At 32.3% G+C, this 16584-nt stretch overlaps 2 protein-coding genes across 4 annotated transcripts; one reads left to right on the forward strand and one right to left on the reverse strand.

Moving 5' to 3' along the window:
- The first annotated feature begins 4600 nt into the window (after nt 1-4600).
- On the forward strand, nt 4601-10513 carry LOC141698048 (1-(5-phosphoribosyl)-5-[(5-phosphoribosylamino)methylideneamino] imidazole-4-carboxamide isomerase, chloroplastic). Of its 2 annotated transcripts, none has more exons than XM_074502655.1 (9): nt 4601-4839; nt 5214-5360; nt 5499-5569; nt 5964-6171; nt 7294-7379; nt 7683-7784; nt 8587-8720; nt 9549-9597; nt 10204-10513. In XM_074502655.1, the coding sequence occupies exons 2-9, from the start codon at nt 5237-5239 to the stop codon at nt 10378-10380; spliced, it is 951 nt and encodes a 316-aa protein (XP_074358756.1). In that variant the 5' UTR covers nt 4601-4839; nt 5214-5236; the 3' UTR covers nt 10381-10513. The 2 variants fall into 2 exon arrangements, with proteins under 2 accessions (XP_074358756.1, XP_074358757.1); XM_074502656.1 differs by having other exon boundaries at nt 4603-4839; nt 5508-5569.
- A 3-nt stretch (nt 10514-10516) lies between these two features.
- Nucleotides 10517-12658, reverse strand: LOC141698047 (F-box/kelch-repeat protein At3g23880-like). 2 transcript variants are annotated; one of them, XM_074502654.1, is made up of 3 exons: nt 12271-12658; nt 11184-12051; nt 10517-10847 (listed from the first exon to the last, which is right to left on the reverse strand). In XM_074502654.1, exons 1-3 carry the CDS (start codon nt 12423-12425, stop codon nt 10809-10811), a joined length of 1062 nt encoding a protein of 353 aa, XP_074358755.1. In that variant the 5' UTR covers nt 12426-12658; the 3' UTR covers nt 10517-10808. The 2 variants fall into 2 exon arrangements, with proteins under 2 accessions (XP_074358755.1, XP_074358754.1); XM_074502653.1 differs by having other exon boundaries at nt 10518-10847; nt 11184-12656.
- Between the last annotated feature and the right edge of the window lie 3926 nt (nt 12659-16584).

Here is a 16584-nt window from a genome sequence, read left to right on the forward strand (position 1 = left end):
TTGAATGCAGTTTATTTTCAAAAAAAAATAGTTGACTATACTATAGAGAATGAAAAAGTGTTTTGACTTTAATGGTGTTATGTATAGTTGTTGGCTATATATTAAAAAAATATTTAATTACTATTAATAGAAGGTAGGTTGTGAGATGACAATATAATAAATCTAAATATTAATTAAAATGGTAAATTGATGATATGGATTATTATAGAGAATTGTAGAGAATTGTAGTGGTTCGACAAATATAGTCAACCAAGTTAGGCTTGTGATCGGAGATGATGATTATTTATATTGGTTTTGAGTGCATTGAAAATGCTCTAAGTTCATATTTTTTATATGGTTGTTTTTTCTCTCTCTCTAATATTGATTTCCCCTAAATCCATCCCAAGACATAAACATGCGGCGGGGTCATTTTTGTTTTCAATCATTTTCATTTTTTTTCCTTCATAACACTATATGTCTTATTTTTATATATACTAGCCAATAACCCGTGCAATGCACTAAAATCTTAAAAAGTCCTCCTATAATTTTGTATGTAAATTATATTATTTTGTTATATTATAATTTAAATTAGTAAAATTAATTTTGGAAGTGTTTGGTTCCTACAAAGAAGATGAGAAAAAGAAGTTGAATGTGATTAGAAATTAAGTTGAATAATTTTTTATAGAGTTTGTAGTTATATTGGATATACATGTTTTAATTTTTTAAATTAAATTATACTATTTATTTAAACTTTATTTTGGAAGATATTAACATACTTTTTAGGAAGGCGTTAACCAACCGGCCAAGCGAAACATGATTTCGCTTGTAATATTATAGTATAGATTGTGAATATCAATTTATTTTAGTTATGTTTATATTGATATAATAATATTGTGAATATTAATTTATTAATGAGAGTATTTTATGTTAAATTAAATTTATATAAAATCTTCATTTGTGTTTTTAGAAGATGCTAATATTTTTTGGAAGGTGTTAAGCAACCAATTAAATTATCTTTTATTTTGCTTGTAATAGTATAGTTTAATAATATGGATAGATTGTTAAAAATAATTCATATTATTAAAATAATTAGTAATATGTAAATTGTTTTTATATTTTTTTCTTATATTATTTATGTAGAAAACCAGCACCTGTTTATGTGTCTACTATATATAAGTATATCAGCGGGACAACTTCCACAAAAACTCATGGTGTATATATTAAATAATGTATTCCACAAATGATAAAATGAATGATTACAAGTAAATATAAAGCAGCTAGTGTGCAACGTCCATAAACAACTAGACCTATAAAATATCAACTACTCCTGGTTTTTCTCCATTACTTCTATTTATTAATGAGACCACGACTTATTCTTTACTGAATGCATGACCTAGTCATACATGTACAAGCTGATCTTAAAACAAATAAAATAAAACTTTTAATACAATAATACAAGTTTAGATTAATTTTCCAACAATCTCCCCCTTAATCTAAACTTGTCTCATGCAATCCTGTCTCATGCAATCCTCCCAGCCCGTATGGCTTTCAAACTGAGCCCGTATGGCTAATAAATTGTTGAGCCCGTATGGCTAATAAACTGAGCCCATATGGCTAATAAACTGTTGAGCCCATATGGCTAATAAACTGAGCCTGTATGGCTAATAAACTGAGCCCGTATGACTAATGTTTTCCAGTCTAACACTCTTCCTGCTCGTCTGCCCTTCAACTTATTTGCCCTTCTGGCACGTTCATCTCCAAGAAGTGTTCCATCTCGTTCTACATGACATCCTGCCAATGTATCTCGTTTTCTGCTTTTTGCAAGCTTCTCCGACACCTTCTCATCTTTCTCGGCATCCACATACTACACATGCATCCCATACTACACATGCAGCTTTGCCACCATCCTTATGCAATGCCTAACTCAAGAAAAACATAAACTGCATTCTCTTTCTCTTTTAGACTCCGACAAGGCATCATATCGGGTATGGCTGTTTCTTTTCCACATTTAAATACCATCATGTCACCATTAAGAACCGTAAGCTCTGATACCAAATGTAGAAAATCAGCACCTGTTTATGTGTCTATATATAAGTATATCAGCGAGACAGCTTCCTGTGACAAAAACTCATGATGTACATATTAAATAATGTATTCCACAAATGATAAAATGAATGATTACAAGTAAATATAAAACAGCTAGTATGCAACGTGCATAAACAACTAGACCTATAAAATATCAACTACTCCTTATTTTTCTGAAATACTTCTGTTTATTAATGAGACCACGACTTATTCTCTACTGAATGCATGACCTAGTCATACATGTACAAGCTGATCTTAAAACAAATAAAATAAAACTTTAACACAATAAAACAAGTTTAGATTAATTTTCCAACAATTTAAAATAAGCACCGGTTGGTTATTCGAATGCAAGAAGAAGATTCAGAAGTGGAGTACGCTATGTTGTGATCACACTGAAGTGTTTGTATGTATGTACGTCAGATTTGTGATTTAAAAAAAATAATATTAAAATCTTAATTTGTGTTTTTAGAAGGTGCTATTATTTTTTTGGAAGGTGTTAACCAACCAACCAAATTATCCTATGTTTTGTTTATAATAGTATAGTATAAATAATAAATTATTTATCTAATCTAATTTTATGATATATTGGTCATTTCCGATATTTAGAATCATATTCATAATTTCTAATACTATTTAAACACTAAAATATAATATAATAATACAACCCTAAATATAAATTATGATTAGATATTCTAGTATGAGCTTAATAATTGTAGGCACGTACTCACCTAATTTAGTCGAGTATAAAATAATTTTTTAATGTAAATATATGGGGATATTTTTGTAATTACATATTTTGATTAAAAATTAAAACTCTATTATTAAAATTATAATACATACTAATATAACTCCTCTAAATACATACTTACACCCCTAAATACGTATTTATGGACGATTTCTCTTACACAATATCTATCCATATATTATATATATTGTAAAAAAGTAATTCAATCAGCGTCAATATGTTTCTTAAAATTTGTATATGACAGTATCGTAAGAAGTTACCATAAATAAAGAAAAAAGATTTTATAACAATATTAGATTTAATAATATCTACATATATTAAAAAATTAAAAATGAATTTTAAAATAAAATAAGTAAATTTTAAAAAATCGTGCATCACACGAGTTATATAAGCTAGTATATATTAAAACACATTAGCTAATTTCCCTTTATCAATTTTTAGTTGTCACATTTGATTTTTGTATAATTAAATTGACAGAAATTTGACCGAAATTTATTAATATTTTATAATTAAAAATTATATTTAATCTATTTAAATATATAATTTTCAGTTTTTTTTTTAAATAATACAAGAGTAATATTTAATTTTTGTTAAAAATTGATCAATTTAACTGATAAAAAATAAATATGATAACTATAAAGAGACCGATAAATCTTAGATTACAAATATCTATATAAATGAGTTTGTGCCTATTGACTATAAATCACTAAATTGAAAAAAAAAAGAATTAAAGTGTATATTAAAGTACGTGGGTAATTGTGGGAGAGGTATCACAAACTTCAATTTGTTAGAGTATCTCCAAGGCTATTAGTTATAATTATTAGCTAAAATAGTACAAAATAAATATTATGTAAAATTTGTTGAACCTTTAAGCAATTGTACTTTAGTGGTATTAGCTAAAATAATTAGCTATATTTGAAAAGAATTTTATAATTATTTTCAAATTTCAACAATTATATTAAATAATTTATTTTTAACATATATAGTTGTGAAGAAATTATTAATAACAAATTTTTTTAGTGAATACAAGTGAAACTAAAATATTAAATTAATTAAAATATATTTAAGGATATTTTTCTTAAAATATAAACATCAGAAGAATTAGTTAAAAATTTTATGTTTATATATTATAAAATATTTAACTATTTTAATTATTATATTAGTTTAATAATAATTTTAAACTTATAAAATATATATTAAAATTATTATATAAGTATTTAATGAAATTTGGTTAACAATGAAATTTTTTACAGTTTTTCATAAAATAATTTCACACTTCACATTACATAAAAATAATATATATGTGTGATGAATAAGTATATACATTTAAATGTCCTTGGTTAAAGCGGGAGTATTAAGGGAAATAAAGTCGGAGATAGAGTTTTTTGAGAGATAAATAACGTGGAGTGAATACAGATGATGGTGTTTCAATTAACAAATGTAGTATACTTGTTTATCAACATCTTAAAATATACCTAACAGGTGTTTCCGTTTGAGTTGTATTTTTTTTACATATTATCTATATTTTTAAAATTATAGCTGTCACTTAAATTTTATTGTTAATAGGGGCATATCCTTAGAGATGCTCTTACTTTGTCAAATTACTAAAAAAGCAATAGAGACTCTTAACCCCGGTTATAAAAGAAGTTAACGGACCTAACGTGTACTTGGACGGTTGTACACCATTTGACATTTGTACAGTTTTGCTAACTTGAGGTACACAATTTGCTATAAGTAAAATTAAAGGTCATCCTGCCATTTACACAATAAAAATCCGCGGAAAAAAAATTCTATATGTGCGCTGGGCTGGGCCTGAATTAAACCTAGTCCAAATCAGATCATGCTAGTCCAATCCAATTATAACCCAATTCGAAATTCCCAACTTGTTACCTAACCCTAATCTTCCTCAGTCAATATTTCGGATCCGGCCCACACATTTCGACCCGCAAATTTGGGGGTTTTGCATATTGGGGGCACAAGCAAGAATTGAAGAATTGAAGTGGGATTGATTTAGTTTTCTTTATTTCAAAGTAAGATATTCACTTTTTATATTTCAATTATATAATTATATAAATTTAATTGTGTTAATAGTAGTTTTATTTTAGTAGCCCATAAGCTGTTTGATCATATGATCTTGTATTGTATGTAGTCTGAATATGTTTCTTTGTGTATTTAAATGTATTTATGTTGTAAAGATCCTACCATTATTTGCCCAGAAGCTGTTTGATAAAATGGCTCTTTATAATAAATCAACTGCTTATAATTGTTGACATGTGTGTGTATAAGTGTTGAAAGTTTGTTGTATAAGTGTCATTTTTGTAATTTTTTGCTTTTCTTTGGTTCACTTGTTCAATTGTCGAGAAATAATTTGAAGTGCGGAAATTTATAGGGTTTTTGAATGCAGGCTTTGTTTTGGTATCAAAGAAAATGCGGGGTCTCCAGCTAAACTTAACTAGGATGGATCTGAGTTCACTTCATTCTAATATGGGATATTCGATTTTTAGTTGTAAGAGATTGCAGAAATCGATTGCAATGTCTTCATCCGCTTCTGGTATGCTTACTCAGATTTTAGTTTATTCATTATGGCCGTGATCATTCACTCTGTTGTATGTGGTTGCACAATTTTAAAAGTGCAATTTTAACAAAAAGAGTGTAAGTTTGATTTTTAATAGATGAATAATATTTGAAGTGTTAACAGGGCATCGAAAGCTATCAGTAACATGTGGAGTTCATTTTCGTCCTTGTATAGACATACATAAGGTTTGACAATCTTTCTTTCGGAAAGTTCCTTGATATTTTTGTAGCATAAGTAATGCAATTCGCGAAGTGTAAATTATTTTCAATTTGTTAGGTGTTTTTCCTTGTTACAGTTATAATTGCGAGATCTATTTAACAAAAACCGTACAAATTCAATTAATAGTTTGTCATCTACTATAAATATAAATTTTGAACAAGTATATATTAGAATTAGCTGATATTTTGTGGTTTAGTTAAGAAAATTTTATAATTCTGTGGCAGATCAGGAATGCATAAGTTTTTCAACAGTTCCGTGATGCGTTTTTTTTAATGTAGTTAATTTAAATGCAGGGATTGTGTTTTACGTTATATGCCTCTTATTATTTGTCTCAGATGTATAATTATGTATAAAATTCAGGGAAAGGTGAAGCAAATAGTTGGGTCCACTCTTTCTGATTCAAAGGATGGAGACATGAGTCTCATAACTAATTTTGAATCGGATAAGTCAGCAGCAGAATTTGCTTCTCTATACAAAGAAGACGGGCTCAGAGGTGGTCATGTTATTATGCTTGGAGCTGATCCATTGAGCAACTCAGCAGCCATGGAAGCTTTGCATGCTTATCCAGGTAGAGTAGATCCTATATTATGGCATATTTTCATATCTTATCCAATATATGCTTCTGTAGTTACTTCTTTTGCGCCCTCTTAACCTTTGATGTCATTTTGGGGTGATATGCCTCCATGTAGTATACTTGACCATTTCTTAAAGAGTAAAAGATACCCATCTTTACTAAGTTACCAGTACAAGTAATAAATTACTAAGCTTAGTAAATATTTTTTTATCAAGATGAGTATTAGTTTCTTTCATTGTTATGACTTTAGAAACATAATATATTGATAAATATGAATGTGTATTCTGTACATAATTACTCAATTGTAACTTAAAAATGAAAGATGCGCTAATAAAAAGAATAAGATTTTGATTCTCATGTTTTATGGGAAGTATTGAACTCTTTAGGTCAGTTCTATATCTGCAAATCAAGTTGGTTACATTCTCAAGTTTATTCGTATTTTTAGTTCTGAAATAATATAAAATCTTATTAAGCTGAGTAATCCAGCAAATGAGGGAAGGTACTGTACTTTTCCAGAATGTATCCTAATTTTTGGCATAGTTCTTCTAACCTCTGATTAAGAAGATACTTGATCCACTGTACAATTAAACTCCAATTATCAAATACACCATCAGATTAAATCAGTACGGAGAAATGGATGACTTGCTTGATATGTTCAAGTATACCTTTCAGATTGTTCATTATTTAGAGAACTTGCCTTGTCCATTCTTTTCCATCAATGTATTGTGCATGGACCATATTAGCTTCCACATGGTACTTATATGTGCAGTATTAGATATTTAAGTTATACCACCTTAATCCTAATGTCTAATGTGCTGTTTTTTTATGTAACAAGTAATAACTATACAGAATTGATTTCAGAATTGTTCATCCAAGTATCTTGTTAGAGTTTCACTTACATATTAATTCACCCACAAAATGACTAGAAGAGCTGGAATAAAACAAGGTTATTCTCCAGGACTTCCCTTCGTCTCATATTATATCTCTTAAAATTTGTTTTTTGAAATAACCTAGTACAATTACTGTACATCGTAAACATTGGATCTTTGGGTTGATAGCATGTTTTGAACTTAAAGAATTTTCCTCTGAACTTGATGCGAGGACTATGACATCTAGGTGGTTTGCAAGTTGGAGGTGGTATCAATTCCGGCAATGCTATGAACTACATTGACGGAGGAGCAAGCCATGTTATAATTACATCAGTATGTTTCGACTATTATATACTAAAAAAATGCTCAATGTCGGTTGCAAGAGAAACCTTTATCATCTTAAATTAAGGTGATAAGCTCTGGTGACTTGGAGGAAAACGAATCAGTATTATTTCTCATAAATATTAAATAAAATCTTGAAATTAATGATTTCAGTAGATTAATTTCTTTACATTTTTCTTAATTAGGTGATAAGAATAAATGACCCTGACTTGAGGCATTTCAAGTAAAACTATACCAAAATTTACTAAATTCTGGTGATGTATGATCAATATTTTTTGTTATTTTCTTTTGCAGTATGTATTTAATAATGGACAAATGGAACTTGGGAGGCTTGAAGAACTTGTTCAACTTGTTGGAAAAGAGAGGCTTGTATTGGACCTTAGTTGCAGGAAGAAGGTAATTTTACAATTATTTGTAGAGAAAAGGAATTTAAACTCTGCTGAAAAGTAATCATCACATTTAAGTGTATTCTTAAAGTTGGAGGGATAATCATACTGTGCTTCTTGTTTTGTTTATAATTTATTTAGGTGACTGTAATATTAGGTTCCTTTTTTAGAATGATATATGCAATAAAATTGTTATGTAAAGTTTGTTATATTATAGTTAGCAACACAATTGGTCACACAAAAAACCAAAAATTATGAGTATGCCTGACATTACTTTTGAGTCAAAAGTTTTGACATATTCAATGAGATGGCATTCTCAATGGTTTTATATCTTGATAAGTTACCCTTGCATCAGTTCTCTTTCCCAAGTTCTTCCTTTTTTGTTTAAAGTATGACTGGTAGCAATCATACTTTTTTGCAGAATTAACGGTAATAATATCTTATGGTTTATTGGTGGGATGTTGGCAAGTGTTCAAGTAGTACTGTCAAGTTTAAAGTTCTTCCACATGTCCAATTTAGATGTCAGATTTACCAAACTTCTTGGTGCACTGGTTTTCTATTTAATATCTAACACACATACACACACATATGAAATTCCAAATCTTACGGGAAAATGTGTTACTTGCACAGCTTAATAGTCTGCTGCACATGAATTGAGTAAGAGCACGTGTAAGCAGCATTCATTCTTTCAAAATTTGATTTGAATATGTGACATGCATATTTTTCCCCTTGCAGAACCAAACTATGATGACAATATACTTCTTTAATTTATAAATTAACATTATGTTGTTGACTTGAATCTTCGATGGCAGGATGGTAAATACGCCGTTGTCACTGATAGGTGGCAGAAGTTTAGCGATGTCTATGTGAGCGAGGAAGTGTTAGATTTTCTTTCCACTTATGCCGATGAGTTTCTGGTTCACGGAGTCGATGTTGAAGGAAAAAAGTATATTTCTATATATCTTTGTGTTCTCCTCTTCAGTTTTGTTAGCTGTCTTCTCTTCTAATTGATGCAATCATGTAAACTGTTGCTACCGTACTCTCTTTATTATCCACCAGTGGAAATTAATGCGCATACGTTCCAGTGTTTTGCGGTTTGTCTAAAACTCCCTTTTTAAGGATTTGTTTGTTTTGACCCTTTTACATGCCTCCAACTTAATTTGTTATTTAATACTATAGTCAATAAAGTTTGTAAAAGTCTCATTTCAAGTAACTTAAATATTGCATTATGAATGGTCACCATGTTCCACTCTTTTTGTCATACAGTCTTCTCATTATGTGAAACGCTTATGTTTTGGTTGGACATATTTAAAAGCTACATTTAACAGATTCCTGTTTGATACATTTAGAAGGGTTTGGGATTGATGCTCAATAAAAATACGATAGTCTTCTGAACTTGTACCGTCACAATAAAAGTAAAAATTAAGACTTCCTAATACTTGGGCTTTACTAGCTTTCTGTAATGTGCTATAGCTGTTATCTGTAATTTTTTTACCAGCCCAGGAAAACATTGGTTACAATCTAGCTAGTTGAAGCTAGGATAAACACCAAGGGTTAGCCTGAGCAGTGCCAATCTGACAGGCAAACTGAGTGGCTTTTAGTTAGGTCCTGCTAATGCTTTATAATTTTATTTTAATAGCAAGAGAAGTGTGGAATTATAAAAGAAATAGTTGTCCTATTATTTAGATGTGCATCTGAATTCTATAGAGGGCTCAATATTTGATGCTAAGTCTACCATTGTGTCTATCTGATATTCATTCCTACTTTGTTGTAGGCTGGGAATTGACGAAGAGCTTGTAGCACTACTTGGCAAACACTCACCGGTGTGTAATATAAACTTTTGCTTCTACACATTTATTTTTATTTGTTTTTTCTCTTTAAATCGCAAGCACTAAAGTTGCTTAGACCTGCAACAGATTCTAGAGTAACATGATTTTGCTGCTTTGTGATTTTTTAAGTCTACCGATTTTTATTTAAATGTCATCCACGGCTGAACCCTGCGCCTTTGTTGGATTGATACCACTGCGATAGCTCTTAGATAGATAGCTTCTAATATATAGCTTTATTTGTCATGTCATGTATATAGCTTCATTTGTCCTGTCCGATCACATGATAGCTCTTTTATGCGAAAGCATTCTGAAACTTCTTGTGTCCCACAATTTCAAACTCTAAACATCTTTTTTTTTCTTGTTTAGTAATATGGATATTATGCATGTAACAACCTGGTTTGGCAATTTATGAAGGGTAAATTATCAAGGAAAGTAGCGAGCTGTGAGCGTCTTGATACTTATCTGCAATGATGAAGTTTGTATCAAGCATACTAATAATGCGAGCTATGAGCATGTTGATACTAATCTGCAATGACAAAGTCTGTATCAAGCATTACTACCAACACATGCTAATTTTTAGTTCTTTCTTTTGCATGCCAGATACCGGTTACATATGCTGGCGGTGTGACTGTAATGGATGACCTGGAGAGGATAAAAATTGCAGGAATGGGAAATGTAGATGTCACTGTGGGTAGTGCTTTAGATATTTTTGGTGGCAACTTGCGCTATAAAGATGTTGTAATTTGGCATGACAAGCAAACTTCTGTAGCAGTTTAAATGTTTTTAGTTTTAACCAGTGTTCTGATGTAGTAGGGAAATAAGAAAGCAAAATTGTAGCATTTTGGTCGTCGGAGTTTGGAATTTGCAGTTGCACTATGGTGGTCAAATATATTTCTGCAATTCAGAAAAATGGCTAATTACATAAAAAGGACAGCTACATATTGATGCCCCCATCACCTCATCAGAAAACTTCTGAAAAATGAAAGCAATGTGTGGCTGTCATGTAATGTGAGGCTAAATTATCTGCAACATTCATTCTTGTTAGATAATTATTGTCAAACTTTTAGCATCACCTTCGAGATTGATGCAAACACTGCATGTCTAAATACACACCAGGTATTACATAAAGACCTACTAGTCCTGTACTCCGATTTTATCCGAGAATTATCCAAATTCAATGACTTCGCTCCTGCCTGGTCTATCCGCTATCGGACTTTACAGAAAATGCCACAGCATTTTGGAACCTGCTGACAGAAACTCATCTCTGTAAGTAAAAGCAGGGAGATGGACAAAATGTGATGCCAAGAAGCTTTGAGAAAGAAAGTAAAAACTTCAGTTATAGTGATCGTTTATGAAGCTTTTACAGATATATCAAAAGAGCAGAGGAGAACAAAAGTGTTTGAACTGTGATGACAAGTAGTTACATGTGTCCCTAAAGAAGAGCCTTCAATGCTTGATAAACATATTATACACTGCATTCTTAATGTCTTATTTATAGCTCATATATGCTTCCAACATTCACATACAATAGTAGTCATGTAACGATGGTTCAAACATTAAAGGTCACTGAATACACGTACCTTGTTCTTCTTTTTCTTGTTTTCCTTCTTTGTAAGTGGCTCCATTCCATTAAGACAAACAAGGCTCTCTACATGACTGTAACATTGAGCATCAAACATTGCAGAGAAACGACTGGGAGTTGTGTCATAAGTACTCGGAGAATATAAGGCAAGACCTTCCCATGCCTCCACCACAAGCCCGCCATCAGTAAGGCACTTAGGCCGCCACAATCCTCCACCAACAATTGGCTGAGTGCTACGTTTTTTTATCCAATAATCACAACTCTCATCAAGTATATACACATCAACCAGGTTATTCGGGTCCATCCCAGGGGAATAGATAAGGAGAGCAACTGAATCCATGAATGTCATAGGATGCACTGATGTGCTTTGATTCTTTACGTGCATTGGATATGGAACCATCCTATGCTTTTCTGTACAAGGATCAATTGCTAACAGATTCTCAGTATCTGCGTCAATCCAATATGGCACACCTTTAACAATAAAGTTACAATTTGGTGAACGAGGGAGAAAGGGAGCAGATCTCTGAACTCGGTTCCAAGAATCCAGGTTAGCAGAATATATCTCAACCCTTGACAAAGATCTTCCTAGTCTCACCGGGACAATCCTAAAGATTTTAAAATCATTAGCATCAGCATTGAAACCCAGGCCTACAGATGGTATCCACAAATCATCATCAAAACATCCTCTGGTAGGGAGCAAGATTGGTTTGCAGCGCCTGATAGCCGGGTTCCATAAAACAGCAAACTGCTCCCACTCAACAAGATTTCCGGAATTTGAGTCCCTCCCATAATGAGATAAACAGACAATGCCATTAACGGAACCACAGAAAGCCATCTCATAAAAATACCTAGAGAACTCAAACCTTCTGGTATGATCAAATTTACGGGGCTGATTAGGTTCAACTTTAAGCTTAAAGAGTGTGCATGGGGACTCATTAATGCGCAAGAAAGACATGATTTCAGAAGTATAATTAGGTGCATAACCACGAAACAAAATGCCTTTGTTGATCGGGGCATTGCGAGTAAGATGCATGTGTATAAATTGAGGATCAACAGTAAGAGCTAGCCAAGACTTAGACACACACCTGAGCCTTATAAGATCTTTGACAGGAGTTCGACTGAGAATCTCAAGAATCAACTCATCTGGAACAAGTGTTCCAGTGAGTTTCTCAGACGATAAGATTGTAAACTGATGTTCATCAGCTCTTTCATTTTTCACCATTTTCAGAAACTTTAACATTTCAGAGTTCAGACAGCACAACACAATACCAGAGGATCCTTAGTACTCCTGCAAGTTATCGAAATTTACTTTATCATTTCTAATCTATCTACTTTATGCTAATGGAATGTGAACAGAAGACTAGAGAAGTCGATAGCTAAAGTGTTGAGAACACTTTCGAGTTGGTGCTGCTTCAACTTTATGTAAATCCAATGCATGATGTCCTATTGTCCTCTACTCGCCTTGCATTTTTTCTTCTCTACTAAGTTTTGAATATAGAGCATCACTATGTTGTACTTAACTGGTTTTGAGCATTACTATATTGTCGACCCAAATGCTCCAACTCACAAAAATCAAGGCTTACTGATATTTTGCCCATAATAGTTTTCCCGAATATATGCAAAAGTTCTCGTTATTAAAATAAATGCTCCAAGTATGTACTTAGGAGAGAGTAACTACTTAAATATTTAAATAGCATAATTATAAATTTATCCGATGTAAAATTTGACGTGTTCCATCATACTTTAACATAAACAATTAACAAAATGGTAAATAAGTACTCCCTCCGTCCCCCTCAATTCTTTACAGTGGGGGACGAGTGTTCGGCACGCACTTTAAAGCTCTTATTAAATGTAGTTGTATAATTTTTTTTAAAAATATTTTTTCTTTTAAATAAATATATAATGTTCAAACTTTTATACAAATAAGAAAAAATTTAAAAATAAATTACGGAAATATACTTTATAGTTGCATTAAAATGCGTGTCAAGAATGTGAAAAAACTGTAAAGAAATGAGAGGGACAGAGGTAGTAAGTGTGATGGGGAGAATTTGGTATAATAATATTTTGGAGGTTTGCTGAAATCACGTAGCAAAATATGATTATTTTTTTAGGAACGCAAAGAACACGGAATGGATTTTGATGAATGTTGTAGTTAATCTTGTTCGTTGATTCAAAGAATGTCAGAGAGAAAATGTTTTTCTCCCTTATTTCAGACTATTGATTATCCGTAAATAAGAGGGCTACGTAACCTTTTATAGGGTTTAAGCCACACATAGTTCTTGGAGGACAAGTTACCTAGACGGGCTAGGGTTTGACCCGATCCATCAAAGCCCAGGTTCGTTGACCATTGGATAGTTCGTAGAAAGCCCATATTATTCCATGGCCCAAGCCCAATTAGGCTATAATAGGTTGTCATGGCATTAGGCGAAGATATCTCGTTGGTGAGGCAAGAGAACACCTAGAGACGTCACATGCGACCCCTTAGATTCTGGTCATGTGATATGGACCCATAAATATGTAAGTAGTGCTGACCTCGATGAGGCCCTTCCAAGCGTAATATAGTCCTGCAAAATTTCCATGATGTGCCCCAATAGGGTCACGTAGTCATATATTATTGTAGTTATATCCCTTGTGCAGGTGACTTATGAGTAAAGACTCCCACTTGTCTCTTCAAGTCTCTTTACACTATGAGGTGAAAACTCCCCTCCTGTTAATATGAGGGTATGACAACCCTACTGTTTATGTGGAGGCATCCCTGTGCACCTAGTAATATAATGGTACGACTCCTCTTATTGATATATCCCCACGTGCCAGCTAGTGAGGTCTTGGTCAATATAGCGGTACATAATCTCTGGTCAATAATACCGGTACAAGAGTTCAACTTTACTTTCAGATCCAATTATTTTAGCCCAATAATTATAACAATTCCTGTTATGGGTCTGTTTAGAACCCATATCAGTTTTCGAGTATAACCAGTAAGTAAAGTGGCACAAATAAAAATTTATAATGACTAAATTAACACAAAATTAAAATTAAGATCAAGATGAACATTAAATGATAGCTCTGAATCTAATTCATAGTTTACACATTTCACAATTATAACGACTCGTGTATTCTTATTTATTATTTTGTACTTGGAGGTGTAATAAAAGTTTAAGTAAATAAATAAAAGTTGTGTATTGATTTTGGCAGCGGTTGTTGATTGTTATTTAATTATTTATGATTTGTTGATATGTGGGATTTGAATTATGTGATTTATTGGTGAGTTATATGATTTTATTTCGCTTGTAAAAGTAATTTTATTGTAATTTTAATTCCATAAATCTTTGAGTTATCTTTAAAATTGGTTTTCTAATTTTATAATTTCAATAATTATTTTTAGGACTTTATAAAATTGAGAAATCCATATTTTGTTAATTATTCATTTTTAAATAATTTTCTGAGTGTGCTAAATGCTAAATCCATATTTAATTATGGGAATCTTTAAAAATTAGGAAACTTATATTTTATTAAATTCATATTATTCTGAGAATTTTAAAATTATTTTGGAAATTTTCGGGAGCTGTTTTAACCGCGCGTTGTTTCGTTAATTGTTAAAAAGCGGGCATAAAGTGTGTTTTAAAGATTATTTTAAAATTTTGAAAATTACATTTTTTATTCTCTTCTGGATATTTATAAAATATTAAGATGATTTTCATGATTTTCTGGTGTCATTTTAATATCGCGATGGTTCGATAAGTGCAATTTTCGGTCCCCGGATAATATTTGGACACGTGTCAATTTCATATATAAATGAATTAACACGTATCCTTTAATTGGTGATACGTGTCCAAGCCTCAATTTTTCCCTTCTGTTATTTCCTAATCGAGCTCTGTTCTTCTCTCTGGAAATCGAAGCAGTCTCTCTCTCTCCTCCTCGAAATCTCTCTTCTCTGTTACTTCCTTCTCTTCCTTCTCTTCGTTTCTTTTCTCTCCCTGTTTCTTCCTGTTTCGCCGCCGCCGCCGTGCTTCTCGGTGAGTTGGCCGCCGGAGTTTCTGGTGGTGTTGTGGTTTGTGCTGCTGTGTATGTATATGTGAACGTGTGTGTGTGTTCGTGTGAACGTGTGTGTGTGGTCGTGGTTGTATCTGTGTTTTTCCGGTGGTGTTGCCGCCCCTGTGTCTTCAAGCTTTGGTTTGGTTTGGTTCTGTGTGTGCAGCGCGTGTTATACGCGTGTGTTGGTGATGAAATTTTAATTATTTTATTATTATTCTGCAGGAAATTATCTTGAATAATATTTGTGATATGGATATTTGGTTGGGGGAAATTATTTTTAATCGGTGAAATTTTCGGTTGGAATCCGAATTGCTGGGTACCCCGAGAATTTTGCTGCCGTGCCGCGATGACTTGTTACGAGCGGACGGTGGACGGTGATGACGATGTTCTGAGTCCTAAATTTTATAAATAAATAAAATGATTTTTCGTAAAATATTTTTGGACTTAAATAATTAATTGTGATTGGTGTTGGGATGTAAGTTGTATAAAAGGATGAAGTAATATTGTGAATTGTGTGATTGATGACGTCGATTGTAATCGACGGGTAGTTTTATAAATAAATAAAGTGCTGCCAAAATTTCCTAAAAATATATATGTATTTATACGTGTTACCCTAACAATATTTCCGACTACGTGACTATGTGATTACGGGTTTATGTGTATAATATTGATACGAGTCGGGTTATCGGATTGAGTTGTTAGAATTTGAGGATATCAAGCATGTCGGTGTAACTGATTAGGGTATTCTGTATTTGTAGATTCCGAGCGAGTTTTCTCAGGACTAAAGTCAGCGTGAAAGCTACTTAGGGTTTTGTAAAGCGTTGCAAGGCAAGTACCCCTAACCATTCTTTTATGGTTCAGTATATATGAATAACTAAATGTTTTACTATCGTAATGGAACAGAAACATTTTAAGTTATGTATCCCCTGTATTTGAAAATGTTGTTTAAAATTGTGTTTTGGGGAAAAGTAACTTCTGAAAACACCTATCTCTAAACGTGATTTAAATGAAAAGAGGATTTGAATAGGGTGCTGTGATAGAATGGATTTTGAAAAGAGATACGTAAAAGTGATGATTTTGAAAACTGGATTAAAACGATCAGATATGGGATACGTTGGGGCTAGAGTTGGCCTATTGAGTTGGCGTAAGAGGCTAATTCGGTTGCGCGCATTGTATAACCGATTAGTCCAGCAGGTCAGAGACCTAGCTAGTCTCTGAGTTCCGGAACAGGTAATTGAAATGGCAGATGGAGCCATGAATAAGATGGCAGTTGGAGCCATCTAGTATTGATAGCCTGATCAGCTGTCTTCACATATCCATACGTATCTGATTTGGATTTTGTGATTCCCGTAAGAGTACGGGTAGTT

Source organism: Apium graveolens, chromosome 11 (assembly GCF_009905375.1).
Source record: "Apium graveolens cultivar Ventura chromosome 11, ASM990537v1, whole genome shotgun sequence".
Lineage (NCBI taxonomy): Eukaryota > Viridiplantae > Streptophyta > Magnoliopsida > Apiales > Apiaceae > Apium > Apium graveolens.

What these genes read in the sequence shown, in the direction of transcription:
- LOC141698048 (XM_074502655.1), top strand. Translation starts at nt 5,237, where the DNA reads ATGCGGGGTCTCCAGCTAAACTTAACTAGGATGGATCTGAGTTCACTT. An exon ending in AATGTCTTCATCCGCTTCTG is followed by an intron (nt 5,361 to 5,498) that starts GTATGCTTACTC and finishes TAATATTTGAAG; the next exon opens with TGTTAACAGGGCATCGAAAG. An exon ending in CTTGTATAGACATACATAAG is followed by an intron (nt 5,570 to 5,963) that starts GTTTGACAATCT and finishes TATAAAATTCAG; the next exon opens with GGAAAGGTGAAGCAAATAGT.
- LOC141698047 (XM_074502653.1), bottom strand. Translation starts at nt 12,425, where the DNA reads ATGTTAAAGTTTCTGAAAATGGTGAAAAATGAAAGAGCTGATGAACAT. An exon ending in ACAAGAAAAAGAAGAACAAG is followed by an intron (nt 10,848 to 11,183) that starts GTACGTGTATTC and finishes TTCTGTCAGCAG; the next exon opens with GTTCCAAAATGCTGTGGCAT.